The following is a 19,665-nucleotide window of genomic DNA, read 5'->3' as shown; positions in this document are numbered from 1 at the left end:
TTGTTAAGAAGCAGATATTCGGAAACCACCCCTCTACCTTCTGAGTCAGAGTAGGCCCATTAAAGTAAATGGACTTAAGTCAACCATGCCAGACTTGAGTCCATTGATTCCACTGGGGCTGTGCAGAGTATGGCATGGTCGGGAGCTACCCAGACTAGAAGACACACAAATATTATCGGTGGAAAGGGCCACGAACAATTTCTACCTAGTATCATGAGCTGCTAGAATTCTTTTAACAAGTGCTGAGGCAGAGGCGGCCAGCATTTGAAATGGAAGACTCCTGTATCTTTAATAGTTATTTAAATACCAAAGCTCAATCCAGATAAGACTGAAGCACTGTTAGTGGGTGGTTCCCTTGGCTGGCTGGCTAGAAGGCTTTCTGGTCTTGATGGGCGTACACTCCCTCTAAAGGAGTGGGTACAAAGCCTAGGGGTATATCTGGGTCCCGTGCTGTCTCCAGAGGCTCAGGTGGCGTCAGTAAACACACAGTGCCTTCCATAAGCTGTGGCTCGTTGGCCCAGCTGTGCCCCTATCTGGACAGGGAAAGCCTAACTTCTGTCATCTACGCTCTGGTAACCTCTAGGTTAGATTACTGCAACACGTGATATGTAGGGCTGCTTCTGAAGATGGTTTGGAAACTTCAGCTGGTGCAGAATTCAGCGGCCAGGGGGCTCACCGGGGCAAGTCTCTTTAAGCACATAACACCGACCCTGGCCCAACAGCACAGGCTGCAAATTACTTTCCTGGCCCAGTTCAAAGTGCTGGTTTTGACCTATAAAGCCTCAAATGGCTCAGGACCACAATACCTCAAGGATCACCTCTCCCCATATGAACCAACCCAGACTCTGCAATCATAAACTGAGGTTCTCCTTCATGTACCTCCTCCGTGAGATGTTCAGAGGGCGACAGTGTGAGAACGGGCCTTTTGTGGCTCCCCATTTGTGGAAGGCTCTTTCAGGGAAGCTCGCCTGGTGCCTTCATTACATCTTTTTAGGTGCCAGTCAGAAACATTCCTCTTCTCCCAGGCATTTGGCCAGTTAAACAATCTTTTAAACCATGCTGGAGGGTATTTTTTGTTCTTAAGTTATGTATTGGGCTGCAGTAGAATAATCACGTTCTGTGCCCAAGGATAAATTGGCAAAATTTACCTCGGAGAGGTAAAGTTTTATTAAAAGTTAGGAAGTAAACAACAAAATGAGAGCAAAGTTTGGTACTCTTGCTTTAGGTGTGTGCAAAAGGAATTGCAAGTCTAAGCAAAGTGTATTTCTTGCCTTCATAGATGCAAAGTCATCAGTTCCATCAGCATAATTTATTTGCTTTGCAACCGCATTCTCCAGCGAAAGCATGATAGCATGGTTTGCTGACAGCAGGTAGTTCTTAATAATCTTAAGGTTACTAAAAGTGTGTTCCCTAGATGCAACAGAAACTGGCAAGACAGGAGGCATCTTCAGGCAAATGCATATCTGAGGGAACACAACTTCTCTCCTAAGTACTTGCTTCAGATTCCAAACTGGTTCTGGCAGAACGGCCCTCTCCTGGGGCTCTCTCTGTATCTCATAGCTGTTCTGGGGGATTTGTTTATGTATTTATATACTGATAGGGCTGGCAACGTACTGGTGGCCTCAGCTGATGAGGCAGGACTTCATGGAAAACCCATTCCACAATGATCCTTTTAACCTCCAGAAAGGACCAGCCTGCGTCTGGGTTTCTGAAAAACCAGGTCTGCTTGCTGTTGCTGCATGCGCAACAAAAACAAGCAGGCGTAGTTCATTTCTTCAATGCTGTGCATCAGAGCACAGGTGCCTGCTTTGCATATCAGCTCTGACAGAGACTGTTCCATCACACAGTGATGAAGAAATTCTCTTTCTCGCTCTCCTTCCCTCATGCACACACACACACACACACACACAGAGAGAGAGAGAGAGAGAGAGAGAGAGAGGTTAGATTGATCACTGGGACTGCAAAGGATTTTGGCAAGGTAGCCAATTTGTCAGTCATGTGATGTCATAGTTGTGTCATGTGATAGGTGAATGGCCTCACTCACCTGGCAAAGTTTGCCCTACCCTGATAAAAATCTGGTCCCCAGTGCCAAAAGAGTTCCCCACTCCTTTAATTCACCTAAGGCACTTGCTAGCTTGATTCTGTTTCACACAGAAGCTACTGCTGCAGACCATCCTACCAAGCCAGTCCAAGCCAACAGAATTTACAACACCAATTTACCAAGTAAGAATAATAGGAAACAAACGTGTAAATGCTAGTTCGTGCAGAGATTTTGGAGAAGGGGGCTAGTTGAAGGCCTCATTCTTTTCAACATAAAAGCCCAGTGCTCACTGAACTCATTAAAAATATGCAGTTCAGAGTTTAATTTATGCTTGTTCTAATGAGAATATAAATTAGTGAGGGGGTTTCAGAGGTATGTTGAAGTAGTATGCCTCTGCTTTCAAAAGCAGGCCTTTGGGGGTTTGGTTTTTAGCTCTCTTGTTCATATTTGGTTCTCTGGGGCTTCTTATTTTAATTTGTTATCTCCTTACCCCTTCATTCTTTGTCCCTTTCCCCTTAGATTAAATATGTTCTCTGCAAAAGCATATTGCCATCCATCTCATCCTACCCTGCCCACCCCCAGCAAGCAATTAGCTTGTGTATTCAGCACATTTTCTTTTGCAATCCTTATGCAGAGACACCCACCACAAACTCTGCTGCCTGCCCGAGTTCAGCCACATGTACCCCCTGTCCCACCCAGCCTCACACAAGATCCCACTTGACCCAAGACTTCTCTCTCTGGCATGCTGCCCTTTCTTTGAGAGGAGGTACAATACACTGGAAACGGCTGCTTTCTGCCTGCTTCTTTGTGAGTATCCGATGACATCTCCGGTAGGATAGGAAAACAAAAGGGACAACTGCACTAGGGTGTGGTGAGATCAAGGGAAGTGGGAGAGAAATGATCACACTTTCCCTAGTACAGATAGATCACTATGCCTTTTCTATGGTTTTGAGGTCTACTAAACCTGGGGACTTCTTAAAAAGCAGAGACAACAAAGGTCCGTATAGTAAAAGCTATGGTTTTCCCAGTAGTGATGTATGGAAGTGAGAGCTGGACCATAAAGAAGGCTGATCACGGAAGAATTGATGCTTTTGAATTATGGTGCTGGAGGAGACTCTTGAGAGTCCCATGGACTGCAAGAAGATCCTTAAGGAAATCAGCCCTGAGTGCTCACTGGAAGGACAGATCATGAAGCTGAGGCTCCAATACTTTGACCACCTCATGAGAAGAGAAGACTCCCTGGAAAAGACCCTGATGTTGGGAAAGATGGAGGGCAGAAGGAGGAGGGGACGACAGAGGACGAGATGGTTGGACAGTGTTCTTGAAGCTACCAGCATGAGTTTGACCAAACTGTGGGAGGCAGTGGAAGACAGGAGTACCTGGTGTGCTCTGGTCCATGGGGTCATGAAGAGTCGGACACGACTAAAAGACTAAACAACAACAACAAACCTGGGAAGGCGCACTCCGTTGCCGAAGGAGGGGGTCGTCATCAGGACACTGTTTCTGCTTTCTTTTCACAAGTTTCCCTTTGATTTGTATGTTAAGGAACTCCATAAGTGAACATTGCCCTGCCCCACCTTCTTGTCACTTGTTGGTACCTGCCAACCAATGTCCCAGTCAATGTGACTTTTCTTTTTGCCTTAAGCCCATAATCTGTTTCAGTGGGGGAGAAACCATTATTTTTGAAGAGATTCTTCCAAAGACTGCCACAAGTGATGGAAGCCAATATTCCAGATGTGCTGGGGAAGCGTAACAACTGTAGTGTAAAATCATAAGAAGAAGAAGAAGAATACCACCACCAATAACTTAATTTATTCTTAAAGAATTTCAGTAAGGTGTTCATTGAGCTCTTTTTGATAACTAAACAAGCTATTGCTCCATCTTTACACCTGGTGCTTTTGGAAACAGAACGGGACTTGAAAAGTAAACAACTTATTTCTCATCTCTTAACAGCAGCCTGAGGCTTCATTGTCAAATCCTGGAAGAATTTCAGTCTTAACAATTTGGATTGCTGGTACTCCAGGGTTTGGCACATAGCCCTTCTTGAAAATATATCTCATAAATTAAGAAATATCTGAAGTGGAGAGCTCTAGTGTCCTTTTTTTGTTTTGCTGTCCTGCATTATTTTATTTATTATGCAGTTTGCTCATATAGGCAAATGTCTGGCTCATCTAAGACTTTCTAGAACCTTCATCCAGAATAATGATGGCACTCACAGGTGGGGAATACTTTTATTTGCACCTATCTTTGTTATTTGTAAAAGGAATCTTTGTATGAGTCAATTCTTTATTATTCTTTGGAGCTGCCCTGTAGCTTTGTACTTTTGCCCTTGCAGTCTGTGACACTTCATGGTTTACATTTTTATTTTACATTTTCTTCTTCTTTGTGGGTTGTTGTTTTTTAACAAAATCAGTAAAATATTAAATGTGGGGGGGGGGGCAGTGGGGGAATGATAGTATGACCAAGAACTGAATGCATACTTCAAGAATTTCAAATATTTCCCTTCTTGACTTAAATGCATTTTCTCACTTAGTTTGACCTGTAGTTTCAAACTGTAAACTTAGTACGTGTCAAGTAGCACGTTGGGAGCTGTACTTTATATCGTACAAAGGGCAAATCTCCTGGCCGAATTGCTTGTTCTAATATTTCTTTTGCAATTCTTATCTCTCTGTTAAGCCTTGTCTGTGGAGATTTGATAAACAAGCTGCCCATTCAGAGATGGGCAATTATTTATTGGCACCCATGCTAGAGTTAGAACAGCAATGCTTGGCTGCCACCTCACTGTTTTGCTTTGTGGCTTTTAAAATTCTGTTTGATTACTTCTTTTTTTAGTTAAACAACCAACTTAAAGGCAGGAACATCGCTAGGTACTTAAAAAACTCAAGGTACATTTGTATATGCTTAGTTAGATGCTTATGTTCAAATTTAAACCAAATTCTAGGCAAATGTAGGTTTTTGCTGCAAGGCTGACTGAGGTTTTTAGGTGCTAAGATGGCTTTCTACGGTGCGGGTGGCGCTGTGGGTTAAACCACAGAGCCTAGGACTTGCTGATCAGAAGGTCGGCGGTTTGATTCCCTGCGATAGGGTGAGCTCCCGTTGCTCCGTCCCTGCTCCTGCCAACCTAGCAGTTCGAAAGCACATCAAAGTGCAAGTAGATAAATAGGTACCACTCCAGCGGGAAGGTAAACGGCGTTTCCGTGCGCTGCTCTGGTTCGCCAGAAGCGGCTTAGTCATGCTGGCCACATGACCCGGAAGCTGTACGCTGGCTCCCTTGGCCAATAAAGCGAGATGAGCGCCGCAACCCCAGAGTCGGCCACGACTGGACCTAATGGTCAGGGGTCCCTTTACCTATGGCTTTCTACATTGCAGGTGGAGTAGAAGGCCAAATGTACATATAATCTGTTGGCGGGGACGACTGCTGCTTTATATACATATTCAAAGTAAAACCGGTTTTGTTCAACATCTGACCTCTCTCTCACTCCCGCAAACCCCCAATCCATCTATTGCATGTACCCATTAAACACATGTTAACTGGCAACCACAGATCGAAACAACGGGAAAGCTAGAAAATGCACTATATGTTGACTAGATACCTCAAAAAAGTTAGTCAGCCCACACTTGGTGTGTATTACATCATAAAGGAATTAAGCACATGGAAGTCTTTGCAGAAACCATCTGCCTATTTTATGGATGAAAACTCAACACTTGTGTTTGAGAACGGAGAAATGTAAAAAAATATTCTTTTAAAAGCCTGGGAGATTTTTTTACACAAACAGCCTTCTCACTTTCTCAATGCCAGATGGTAGGAACGAACAACGGGCCTGCTGTTATTCTTAAGTTCCACTTGTAAACTTACTGGGTTTTATTTATGACATTTTTATCTTGCCCGTTCGCCAAGGAGTTCAGGGCAATGATCATGGTTTGCACATGTTAATTTTATAGAGCAACCCTGATGAGGTGGCTTAGGCTGCAAGGGTACCCTCCAAACTGTTAATGCCAGAAACCGGGACACGAATCTTCCCGGCCCTACTCCTATGTGGGACCTACATGAGATCACAGAGCAGAAGCACATGTTTTGGGGCAATATGCACAAGATCACGGAGCCAGAAAATGCTCTTGTGATCTTGTACAAGGTCAAGATCTTGCACATTTTTGGACACCGTGCTGAAAACACAGCGCCCCACACTGGGATGTCTCACTTAAAGCAGGACAGTTGCGGGTATATGCAAGGGCGCTTTATAAACTGGTCACCTAGTAAGCCTCAAGGCCACATAAGCACCCTCAGCCCATCACCCCCATTGCTGTCTATGGTCACTCTGCTCCCACCTGTCCATAGCATAGCAAGCATGAATGGGAAGGACTTCCTTTATATTTATCTTTCCTTACTTTTGCTTGCAAGGTGGCTATGCTGCAAAGCACAGCACTGGTGGGACCCCAGCAACCTGCCACCTTCATTTTGTTAAGAGAAGGGCCAGGAGATCTGGGGCCCAGTGCAAAAAAGTGGGCTGTCCTCTGAACAGCCCCATAACAATGTTCCTGCTCAAAGGCACCAACACACACACACACACACACACACACACACACACACACACGACTCATGCAATTCTTTTTATTGTTTTCAAGCCCTCCTCTTTCTGGCAGACTGAGATCACCAATCATGAAGCATGATATCTAATCTTGGGGCCTCCCTAAATGCAAACTATTGTAGCAGAAATTGCAGTAGCAGCGTTATTTTAAGATTAGGAAGCAAATGAAAACAACTACTATGTTTTTTAAAAGTTGTTCTTTATTGTAACGAGCCTTTACAAACTGTGTAATTTGTGTTAAGCATGAAGATTTTTGTTTTGTTTTTTAAAGAACTTATGATGATGATGCTGAATATTGAGGGAGAAGGAAAAGCACCTTTCCTATTGACTCTTAGGACAGTTTTTCTAATTTTTTTTGCAGAAATTAGGGTGGCTGTTATTCCATTGGCAATTTAATATTGTACCCTTAATTTCCTGTTACTGTACCAGTTTATAATTAAAGCACTTGATAGTAAAGTTTTCCTTAACTGACAGTGGTGGTAGTTGCTGAAGTTTGGTGTATTCTAAAGGCTTGATGTTTACTTCAGAGCTAGCAACACTGGAACAACTCCGTGTATCTGAAAAGTATTTGTTGGCACATAAGAGACAGCAAGGCAAAACAGATTTGCCCGGGACAGATTTCTGGCATTTTATGGTTGCCAAACACCGTTCAGGGATGTGTGGAATTGTAAATAGTATTGGTCAGTAGCTGATTAAATTGTTTTCTGATCACCAAGACTGCTTTAAAGCAAGCAGTTGTTTGCACTGAAATTATCTTTTATGGAGTTTCAGTTAATGTTGCGGTGAGACAGCAAAGATCAATGATGTTGTTTTAATACTCTTTAATGCATTAAATACAAATTAAATTCAAATTAGTTGAGCCTCAATAAAGGGGGGGGGGATGGTGATTAGCACTGGGCAATGTTGGGTTTTCAACATTGCGATGTATTGCCAGTCAGATATTGCTGTTTGGTGATATACCGTGATGTTGAAAAAAGCTGCATTGGAACCAGCCAGTGAGATGCCAAGTGAAACTCCCACAGCTCTCATCATGTGAGCTGAGGTGCTTTCACCCCAGCGCCTTGCGGGCTGTGGCCAATACAGTTGGCCCCAGCCTGCTGCTCAGCTGGGGGTGGTGGAAAGGCTGCTGCCCCCAGCTGAGCGAGACATGTGGCCCCTTGGCCAGGCTCCTGCTCCCAGCAGAGTCAGCCCCGTGTCCCCTGCTGCTCGGGCTGGAGCAGCAAGGACTTTGGGACTCCTTGACCAAGCTCCCTCTGCCTTGGCTGGCATGGGGGGCGAGAGATCTGTCCTTCCCCTCTTGCCCCCAGCTCCCCAAAGATGGACCAAGCGGCAGTAGCCAAGTGCTTTGATGGCCTTTGCACCATCTTTTTCCTCTGGTGGGGGGTTGTTCACCCCAGGAGGTATGATGCAGCCCACCACCCTCCTGGGTGAAGTCCACAAGGCGTGGGGTGCAAACCCACCCTATCCGCTCCTCATGGAGAGGGGCTGCTACAGGGCTGCTGGTAAGTTCTGGGCCTGCCAGTAGCATGAAAGAGCCACTACAATGCCTGGCTGCCTTCCACCGGGAGGGTGGGCTCCATATTTCTGGGAGGAGAGGCGCAGCACACGCTCCCAGAGATGGCAGCCAGGCAGGATCGGGGCTCTCTCAGCTGGGGAGGTGGAGCACTTTAACGGATCCCCCATCCCACCGCAAGCTGGTGGTGGGTCAGGGGCTCTGTAAAGCTACTTGGCTGAGGCGAGGGCAGCTGCGCACTCCTCAGTCAAGCAGTTTAAAGAAGCTGAGGAAGAAACAAGCTGTATCAGCACCTCCCCAATTCAGCTTAATTCTCTCTCTGCCGGGGCAGAGTGCAATGGCGGTTTTACCAGCAGTATATCGCTGGTGAAACCATTGCCAGTCCCTCTGCTTCCAGTTTCCACCGAGTTTGTTTCTCCCTCAGCACGCTGGAGGCAGAAGGACTCTAGAGCGGTGATGGTTTCACCAGTGATACACCGCTGAGTGAAGCTGTCATCGCGGTTTGCTCCCACATATTGATATATCGCCCAGAACTAATGGTGATGCAAATGAAATATTTCAGTTGCACTCTTCCTAACACGTTGAGGTTCTAGTAACATGTCTCCAGAAGACCAAAGAGCACTGGAGGTGTTTTCATTTAGACTGCAATCCTATAGCCACTTACTTGGGAGCTATCCTCAACTTATTTCTTAGCAGGAATGTATAATATGGTAACACCTGTTAAGCTGCTGTGGGGTATTAATAATGATAGTAATGCCATTACAGTGGTACCTCACAAGACGAAATTAATTCGTTCTGCGAGTTTTTTTGTCTTGTGAATTTTTCGTCTTGCGAAGCACGGATTCCCATAGGAATGCACTGAAAACAAATTCCCATAGGAATGCATTGAAACTTGCAAGACATTTTCATCTTGCGAAGCAAGCCCATAGGGAAATTCGTCTTGCGAAGCAACTCAAAAAATGAAAAACTCTTTCGTCTTGCGAGTTTTTCGTCTTACGAGGCATTCGTCTTGCGAGGTACCACTGTATTTATATCCCAGCCACTCTCATCCTTTGCAAATGGTAATTTATTATGAAGTGCTATTCCACTAAGGATTGTTAAACGTGTGGACTGTGGCTTAAGAGAACATTTTCATGACCAATCTAGTAGTTTGTTACTCCCACTCTGGTCCCTGACTACTTGAAATGTCTTCAGCCAGAAGCTGCCAACCTGTACCCAGCCAGATGTGATTGGCCTATAACTATGCTGGCTAGAGGTTCTGGGAGTTAGGAGGCTGCCCACATCTTCCCGCAGGTTAGCCACCCATATCTTAAGTGGTGATTCACTGACGGAGGAAATTCAGTGCCAGTGGCGTGCTCCCATTATAGCTGCAGACAAATGGGGTCCCAAGGCGTTTTGTTGTTTTCCCAAGCTAAGAATGTCAAAAGTGCATGTCCGTAGAGGAAAGCACTGCCTGTATTGATTTTAATTTTTGTTGACACATTTGTAGCCTTTGATCTTCTTTTTTTAGACAAATACAGAGAACAGCATGACCACCTGGGTCTCACTGCCAGCTGTACAGAGCAAGAGAATCATGCACACAAGTCATTCTTAGCAGATATTTGGGAAGTCCTGGATACAGCCCAGAAGCAGCTTCTATCCTTTCATGTCAGGGTGGCTTTTATTTTAAAATACTTTAAACTCTTCACAATGCTTGGCTAGCCATATTAGAAATCCAGTCACCGCCACTGAACTAGGGGCTGTTTCATTCAAAGATGGTCAAAATTCCTACATGGACATACAGTTCAGTGTTTGAAAAAAGGGGGTTTTCAAACCCCATGCCAGTTGTCAGACATGGCCATTGCTCACATTGGTTGCATGGAATTTCTTAACATACTGAAAATTCTATTGCAGTTGAAGTAAATGGGAGAACAAGTGGGAAGCTGGACATTTTTTGGTACTTGGTTAAGCCTATCTCCACAAAGTATTCTGAGAAAGTGCATGTTGTTTAGTCGTTTAGTCGTGTCCGACTCTTTGTGACCCCATGGACCAGAGAACGCCAGGCACCTCTGTCCTCCACTGCCTCCCGCAGTTTGGTCAAACTCATGCTGGTAACCTCGAAAACACTATCCAACCATCTCATCCTCTGTCGCCCCCTTCTCCTTGTGCCCTCCATCTTTCCCAACATCAGGGTCTTTTCCAGGGAGTCTTCTCTTCTCATGAGGTGGCCAAAGTACTGGAGCCTCAGCTTCACGATCTGTCCTTCCAGTGAGCACTCAGGGCTGATTTCCTTCAGAATGGATAGGTTTGATCTTCTTGCAGTCCATGGGACTCTCAAGAGTCTTCTCCAGCACCAGAATTCAAAAGCATCAATTCTTCGGCGCTCAGCCTTCTTTATGGTCCAGCTCTCACTTCCATACATCACTACTGGGAAAACCATAGCTTTAACTATGCGAACCTTTGTTGGCAAGGTGATGTCTCTACTTCTCAAGATGCTGTCTAGGCCTGTCATGAGAAAGTGCATACCAAGAATGTAAATGCTTATTTTTCTTTTTTTTAAAAAAAAGTTTCCCACACTGCTTTCCTAGTTTCAGTGTGCTTCTTCCCCCTCGCCATTCTTTCCCCCAAGTATTCAATTACGCCTAAAAACAATAATATTTGGATTATCAGCAGCAATTTCTACTAAACTATTATTATTTATTTATTAAATTTCTGTGCCACCCTTCACCCTAAGATCTCAGGGCGGTTCACTGAATAACAAGGACACAGTCCAGCCGTGGCAGCTAGACTTTTTTTTAATTAGAAACGCCAATGCTTTAATCATTGATAGGCACAACTCAAACAATGACTACACAAGGGACACTCCCTTGGCCAGCGCAAGGCCATTTGCCTGGGATAAAATGGATAAGCCTTGGTATGTGCTGCTGTTCCTTTTCATATTTGCATAATGAGTTCTGAAGAAACGGCACCAGGACGTTCATGTATAAAATGAAATGTCAATAAATAGTGAAGGTCATGCAGCATGGCAACAACCAGAGAAGTGGGGAAAGGCGTGTTCTGTGGCTCATCTACTGTATACTGACCGAGACTCCTTCCCTATTGATTTTCATGATATCTGTGCACTCGGCGACAATCTCTGTTGGTGGAAATGAAAGCTAAACAAGCTCTAACCTTTGACTCCCGTTGATAAGTCAGGGCCAGTACTTTGGAGAGACACTGCACGAGCTGTTCCCAAAGTTTCTGAAAGGCACCAGTAAATCGGCACACTTCAAATCTTGCTTTATTGGCGATGCAAAAACAAGGAAGAGAACTTTCACATGGAACAATCGCAGGACTGCATTTTGGACCACATACAGTTACAGGCCACCCCAATCTCCGCCGACCAGTGTACGAGAATCCAGGGGTCTCGGCACTTAACCAGGATTTGTATTTCCTTTAGAGAATTAGGCACAACAGAGGCTATCGTGTCTTTATGATATACGGTTTATTTACACATATATACAACCTGAAGCTTTTCAATGAAGGATCTCGCAGTAGCAGCACCTCAAAATTCACCAGCTTCCTCCATAGTAGTAGTAGCAGCAGCATCCTTTCTCTGCCCCTTCTCTTGCTCTGCAGGGAACATCCCAGCTCAACTGTTCCTCTCTGCTTCCTGGATACAGTACATCACTGCCAACCCCTTTCCCTTTTATCTACAGTGGAAGGGAGGACTCCATTCATTTGCATTCTAACACTTATTTCCTTTGACACTTTGAACTCCTAATGGTTAATCCCGTCCCCAGGCAGCCACCTCACAGTGAAGTTTGCCTGATTTCATCAACACTTGTTGATTTGGCTGGGATTACAATGTCCAATGTCATGGCTGGGCTGGATGAATCTGAAGCCGGAATTAAGATTGCCGGAAGAAATATCAACAACCTCAGATATGCAGATGACACAGCCTTGATGGCAGAAAGTGAGGAGGAATTAAAAAACCTTTTATTGAGGGTGAAAGAGGAGAGCGCAAAATATGGTCTGAAGCTCAACATCAAAAAAACGAAGATCATGGCCACTGGTCCCATCACCTCCTGGCAAATAGAAGGGGAAGAAATGGAGGCAGTGAGAGATTTTACTTTCTTGGGCTCCATGATCACTGCAGATGGTGACAGCAGCCACGAAATTAAGAGACGCCTGCTTCTTGGGAGGAAAGTAATGACAAACCTAGACAGCATCTCAAAAAGCATAGACATCACCTTGCCAACAAAGGTTCGTATAGTTAAAGCTATGGTTTTCCCAGTAGTGATGTATGGAAGTGAGAGCTGGACCATAAAGAAGGCAGATCGCCGAAGAATTGATGCTTTTGATGCTGGATGCTGGAGGAGACTCTTGAGAGTCCCATGGACTGCAAGAAGAACAAACCAATCCATTCTTAAGGAAATCAGCCCTGAGTGCTCACTGGAAGGACAGATCGTGAAGCTGAGGCTCCAATACTTTGGCCACCTCATGAGAAGAGAAGACTCCCTGGAAAAGACCCTGATGTTGGGAAAGATGGAGGGCACAAGGAGAAGGGGACGAAAGAGGACAAGATGGTTGGATAGTGTCTTCAAAGCTACAAACATGAGTTTGACCAAACTGCGGGAGGCAGTGGAAGACAGAAGTGCCTGGCGTGCTCTGGTCCATGGGGTCACGAAGAGTCGGACACGACTAAACGACTAAACAACAACAACACAATGTCCAATACACAGCCCCAGAAGCTTTTACATCTTCTAAGAACAGAGGTTTAGCAGTGGGTCCATCATTCCCCTTACTAGCTTAAATACACACTTAGGTCTGGCTGTTTCCCCAAGCAAATTAGCTTTGACGCCCCCAAACCTTAATTAAATTCTGGCACCTATAAATCTATAGCACTATATACTTAAACTTGCCGGCTTGGATCCTAAGATGTTAATTTAAGGAAGCTTATGAAAGGAAAGCTTCCCATCTGCTCCTCATTGCTGCAACATTGTGTCCCCCTCCCCACCTCAAGCTTCTCCAGAAAAGGGGGGGTGAGAGGCTCCTGAACAATATTCAATGGAGGGTGGGGGCTGCTGAAGCCAAACAAACAAAAAATGACATGCCAAATTTTGGGTGACTTTCCTCTCCCAAACAGCCCCCTGTCAGTATTCCTTCCATGAACCTCTTTGAGTTAACATATCTTAGGATCCAAGCTGTAGACCATGGGTAGGCAAACTAAGGCCCAATCGCCTTCTAAATCTGGCCTGTGGACGGTCCAGGAATCAGCTTGTTTTTACATGGGTAGAATGTGTGCTTTTATTTAACATGCATCTCTGGGTTATTTGTGGGGCCTGCCTGGTGTTTTACTTGAGTAGAATGTATCCTTTTATTTAAAATACATCTCTGGGTTATTTGTGGGGCATAGGAATTCGTTCATCCCCCCCCCCCCCCAAAAAATATAGTCTGGCCCCCTGCTGAAGGTCTGAGGGACAGTGGACCGGCCCCCTGCTGAAAAAGTTTGCTGACTCCTGCTGTAGACTTTAGAAAACATATAAAATTCTGTAAGGAGTCACATGTTGACCTCAATTATATTGCAAGCACTACGTTCAGCTGTATAGAAGGGAGTTGTTATCTTAATTTCAGAGCCCTTTAAATATTTTTGGCAGCAAATGACAGCAATTCTATGCACGCTTGCGACCGGTCCTCACTGAACACACTTAGTGAGCATGTGTAGAATCAGGCTGCAGGTACTTATGCTATGTGATACAGTGATTATTTGATGAATCATTAAATTCCCCCCGTCTTTTATGTTTATATCAAGCACCGCTTTTTAATACAGTGGACAAAAAGTGATTCCCTCCCCTTTCTTTTTTCTTCCAGTTTTATGTGCTGAAAGAGTGGGCCAGATGACTAAAACATACAATGACATTGATGCTGTTACACGTCTTCTTGAAGAGGCAAGTATGCCATCTTATTATTGAATAATAATAGCAATATGTGCCTTGGGGAATGTTTGTCATCTACAGAAACTATTACTTTCAGCCTTGTGAATTGAGCCCTTTTCACCCATTGCATTTACATATGTAGAGGACATCAGAACTCTGCTGCTCATCGCACCCTTACAATGATTGCTCCCCCGGTGTCATTCACTGGGTGCTGCTAGAGTGAATTGGGTAGGGGAGTATATTAACACCAGGTAAAGCAACTAGGTGGAATGTTCGCAACAGCAAATGTGGAATTTATTTCACGGAGACCTAATTGGTAATACCTTGCTGCCATCAGTATTGAAATCATGGGAGATTTCAGTGTATATCAATCTAGGGGGGAGGTTGAAATTTGGAACTATAAAGCTGATATAGTGGCATTTTGAAAATTACTATTAACATCGTCGTCTGTGCCAGGATGACAGCCCACCTTTACAATATGCAAAGGTTCCATCCAGTGATTTCTCCCCCATCTTTAAGTCCAAGGTGAAGGAACAGTGGCAAGAACAAGCAATGTAGGAAGGGCAGAGAAGTGCTGCTTATCTTACATAGCAAAACACAAAAACAGTTATATGGCTTCTTACATGGTAATTGCTGCAGAGACTCCCCCCCCCCCAAATGCTGATGTGCCTTCCATTTTACCACAGTTCTTCCAGGTCGTTCAGTCTCCTTGGCATGATCATTTGCTTCTTGTTGCATTTAGTCACTGTATTGTATTCCACTCTCACAGGATATAATAATAATAATAATAATAATAATAATAATAATAATAATAATAATAATAATAATAATTTATTATTTATACCCCACCCATCTGGCCAGGCCTCCCCAGCCACTCTGGGCGGCTTCCATAAAAACCAAAAATACAGTAAAATATCACACGTTAAAAACTTCCCTGAACAGGGCTGCCTTAAGATGTCTTCTGAATGTCAGGTAGTTGTTTATCGCTTTGACATCTGCTGGAAGGGCGTTCCACAGCGTGGGCGCCACTACCGAGAAGGCCCTGTTCCCTGTAGCTTTGCTTCTCGCAATGAGGGAACCGCCAGAAGGCCCTCGGCGCTGGATCTCAGCATCCGGGCAGAATGATGGGGGTGGAGACGCTCCTTCATGTATACTGGACCGAGGCCGTTTAGGGCTTTAAAGGTCAGCACCAACACTTTGAATTGTGCTCGGAAACGTACTGGGAGCCAATGTAGGATATAATTGGATAGGTGTTATTCATTATCTCTTAGCCTCAATTCTACACCTATGGTGCTTGGATGCTTACCAGCCTATTTCACAGGGCACTTGTAAGTCTTACTGCGTCTCCAGTTCTTTTGGGACTACAATTCCCATCATCCTTGACCACTGGTCCCGTTAGCTAGGGATGATGGGAATTGTAGTCCAAAAACAGCAGGAGACTCAATTTGGGAAACGCTGAGTCAGGCATCCCCAAACTCGGCCCTCCAGGTGTTTTCAGACTACAGCTCCCATCATCCCTAGCTAACAAGACCAGTGGTCAGGGATGATGGGAATTGTAGTCCCAAAACATCTGGAGGGCCGAGTTTGGGGGTGCCTGCCCTGAGTAGATGACACACACTGACCACTTAGAAAGAATGCTGCTTGTATACTAACACTCATATAAGGGCAATACCTGTATATGTTACAAAATTCCGTGCAAATTTTTGAGTTCTCTAGAACTCTTCATCAGGCTTGTTGACATAATTAGAATTTTTCTTGCAGGCCAGCATGGCTGCCTTTATTTTTGTATATAAATACTAAGCGTTGTTAAAAGGCATCATGTAGCAATATCCTCAAGTTCCCTGCGCAGCGCTTTGCAAAATGTACGCCACTTATACTTGCACCCTCGCTGACAGTTTTCAAATAAAGGAGTAAGATCTGGATTTTGTTAACTTTCTCACACTTGAACTTTGGGCTGTGCTTTGCTATGCATAGTTGAAATACTGTACACAGCAGGTTTCCCAGATGATGTGGGTGTTTCCTCTGCAGTACAAAGAAAAGGAAATAAGCACAAATTATGGGTTTCTTCGTTTTGAAAAGCAGACTTTCTCGTCTTACCTAGAACACTGATTGAACGTATATGTGCTTTCAGAAAGTAGTCATTTTCTAAATGAGCCAATAATTGAGACCCTTTGTGTTTTTTTGTCCCTTTTTTTTTACAGAAAGAGCGGGATTTAGAATTAGCTGCTCGGATTGGCCAGTCCTTGTTAAAGAAGAATAAGACTCTGACTGAGAGAAATGAACTCCTTGAAGAACAAGTAGAACACATCAGGGAAGAGGTGAGGGCATCCACATTTGCCTAATACTGACATGTTTCTAGTTCAGTAAACTTCATCCCACCGCTGCCCCAAGCCCAACCTGTTTGGTTTTATTTGCCCTTGTATCTTTGCCATTTCTTCCTTGTCAGTTCGAGATGTTTTATTATGCTTTTATTGGAAGCCAAGTCAGACGGGTAGAGTACAAAAAATAAAATAATAATAATAATAATAATAATTATTATTATTATTATTATTATTGCACTATATGGGCTTCCAACTTAGGCAGCATATTAAAGCAGAGCCCTGAGCTTCTTGGCCTTCTAGATCCTTCTTTCACCCCACACTTCTGCTGCTTCCCTCACCTGTGACACTTTTCCAGGACTCCAGCACTCTCCTTGTTCCTCTCTTTCGTTTCCCCACCCCTTCGCCTCTCAAGGTACCCTGACACCTTACGGATGTTGACTGTTGCTTGATCACCTGCTCCCCCATTCCTACCTGTGTTCTTTGGAGTCTTTGCTACTGTAAACCCAATTTCCTGTAGTATCAGGCCATTTCCTCCTTCATTATCCACATGTTCTACCGAACAGGAAAAGCAAGTATACTAAAGTATAACTGGAAAGCAAAACCCTCTTCATGTGCTGCTCTCGGACAAGATTTGTTGTGACGATTCTAACCTTGGCCTATTCTTCACCTGTCTTTTGCGTCCTAATTTGCAGTTTCCATCAGTGTAATCTAGAGAGGTCTCTGTTGGCTACTTGTTTTGTTGAACTAAGTCTTGCCTAACATGCATTTGTACTGTCCACAATCTCTTTAAAACATTGTTTGGACTGTGTTTGCAATTATATATTGCTGTGAATTTACAGCTGTCCCTAGGGTTTTTTCTTAAAAGAAGAAAACTCTTAACACTTTGCTTTTCTTTATAGATCAAATATTTCATCACACGGCCTAATTAAGAATGGGTTTTTCATAATCACACAAATTTTCTTTGTTCCTGATTGACACAATCTACTGTTCTGGCTTTGTGTGCCTCAGTAGCATCATATATTCCTGTGCTATCAGCGGGATTGCTTGCCCAAAAGATGTTGCAATAGTTTAGAATGATCTTGGGATTGACACTTGCATTGAATTGTAGACCACATGCTGCAAGGAAATATGTGATAACAAAATGGAATACCAGAGACTACTGCCACTCTTTTAGGAATTGTAAAAGTCTACAGTGGTACCTCAGGTTACATACGCTTCAGGTTACATACGCTTCAGGTTACAGACTCCGCTATCCCAGAAATAGTACCTCAGGTTAAGAACTTTGCTTCAGGAGGAGAACAGAAATCGTGCTTTGGCGGTGCAGCAGCAGCGGGAGGCCCCATTAGCTAAAGTGGTGCTTCAGGTTAAGAACACTTTCAGGTTAAGAACAGACCTCCGGAATGAATAAAGTTCTTAACCCAAGGTACCACTGTACTTTGCTATTTTACAGCATTTTCTTTTAGAATGTGAAGAGTGGTGTTAGGATCATGTGTCTCAGAACATGTGAGGGAGACATAATGAATGAATCTGCACATGTGATTGCACAGAAAGAATCTGAGACAAAGAGGGAGAACTTTAATAGGTGAATCCGTAAATGTAATGGTGAACTCAATTGATCATTTTATGTACCATTGGCACTTCAGTTAACAGGACATACAGTACGTTGCTTCACAGCAACCTACTCAGTTCAGTAATTGAAAATGGTGATTTCTAGTTGCCATGGGATTTAAAAAACAAACAAACTGATGAGGATGGTATTGGAGCTCCAGGTATCTAAATATGAACCAGACTCTCAATATCTCAAATATCTCAGCTGATTTCCCCCCACAGTGCCCAACCAAATTTGAGCACCTTGTGGTCCAGCACTCTGGCATGTGTCAGCTGGCTTGCGCCAGAGCACAGGACCTAAAGGCAGAAAGTTCTGGGATCCAAGCAGAAACCTGGATGGCTTCTATGATTCTAGGATGTCCCACTTAAATCGGGGGGGGGGGGGGTTAGAGCGGTACAGTACGGTTCTCCTTTTGGCAGTATGAGAGGAAGATTGGGAGGGAAAACACACAAGTCCAACACTTGACTCTGGCTCTTTCAGGCTTGTACCCAAGGCATACACATAGGCCTTCTTACTGGCAACACCTTGACTGTGGAACATTTTTTCCTTTGGCAAACTCCTTGTGGAGGGCTTTCAGATGGGCAGTCAACAATTTGTATTTCACCAGGCTTGTAACGGCTTCTGCTGTACCCTAAATTTTGCTAGCTGGTTTTTACTTTTGTTTTTACAGTGGTTTTGCTATTACCTCCCTCCCTCTCTGCCCGCCTCTCTCCTGTATGAAGATTGTGTTTTATTATACTGCCTTGGGCTGATATAGGCTGAACGGCAGTATATATATACGTGTGTGTTTGTGTGTGTATAAATGTTTTTATAAATCAATCATGCTTTAGTGTAGTATATCAACTGGGCTTATAAGTAAAGGTTGCCTCCCATGCTCAGCTTGCTGAATTTTCTAATTTAACTGAATTTTCTAATTCAAGGCTGTAAATGTCGTTGGCTAGGCATCTGATGTAAAACTTAATCCCCGTGGGGCAGGTGTTTTGCCAGAAGTGCAGTTACCTGACTTTCCCCTCTACTTCCTTTTGCTTAGTTTTTAAAAACACAACTTTCCTTTTCATCCTGTGGCATCATGCTTTTCTGTGTTCCCTTACAACCCTACTTAAATCTGATTTTCCTTCTGTCTCAAGGACAGAGCCTTTCCCCTTTCCCAACTTCAAATAATTGCTACTAACTTCTACCCTATGCAACTCTTTCCAGTAGTACTAAATTATGAAAACAGAGACTCAGACGCACTGTAAGGCACTAAAGAAAACGAGGTGAGTGCACTGGAGTCAACATTTCACTGCTTCAGACATAGTCTCTGAGTTGTGGATTGCAATGGATTATTTTTGTCTGTAAATTGCCTTTGTGAGAAGCAATGCTCATTCTAATAGCAAAAGCAAATGTATCATCTTAGCAAATACTGCTGATCTTTGGTATGTTCCAGTATTTAAGTATCTAGCTGAGGGGTATCATTAGTCTTTGGAACCAGATCCTGTCTCCTTTGGAAATATGATCTAGGAGCTTCTATTAAATAAAATCTCATTCTGGTTTAGTATAGAGGAGACCATATGATTTTGATGTCTGTTGTCTTGCTTTAATGGCTAAAAGTTTCATCTATTCTCGACAATACCCTTTTGTGAATACATAACAAAACAAAACAAAAAGCATTCTTTTTCTTTTTTAAAAAATAATATTTATTAGAGTTTCAAAAAAGTT

General features: G+C 43.8%; 1 protein-coding gene across 9 annotated transcripts in view; it reads left to right on the top strand.

The window, feature by feature from the left end:
* TRAK1 (trafficking kinesin protein 1) overlaps nucleotides 1-19,665 on the top strand; it is a 140,852-nt gene that overhangs the window by 83,740 nt on the left and 37,447 nt on the right. For all 9 annotated transcript variants that reach the window (XM_081882936.1, XM_081882932.1, XM_081882933.1 and 6 more), the window contains 2 exons: nucleotides 13,973-14,049; nucleotides 16,239-16,355. In XM_081882936.1, coding sequence (XP_081739062.1) covers nucleotides 13,999-14,049; nucleotides 16,239-16,355 — 168 coding nt within the window. In that variant the 5' untranslated portion in view covers nucleotides 13,973-13,998. The remainder of the gene's footprint in view (nucleotides 1-13,972; nucleotides 14,050-16,238; nucleotides 16,356-19,665) is intronic.

This window comes from Podarcis melisellensis (assembly GCF_964234715.1).
Source record: "Podarcis melisellensis genome assembly, chromosome: 12".
Lineage (NCBI taxonomy): Eukaryota > Metazoa > Chordata > Lepidosauria > Squamata > Lacertidae > Podarcis > Podarcis melisellensis.
This window is presented reverse-complemented; position numbering and strand designations above follow the sequence as displayed.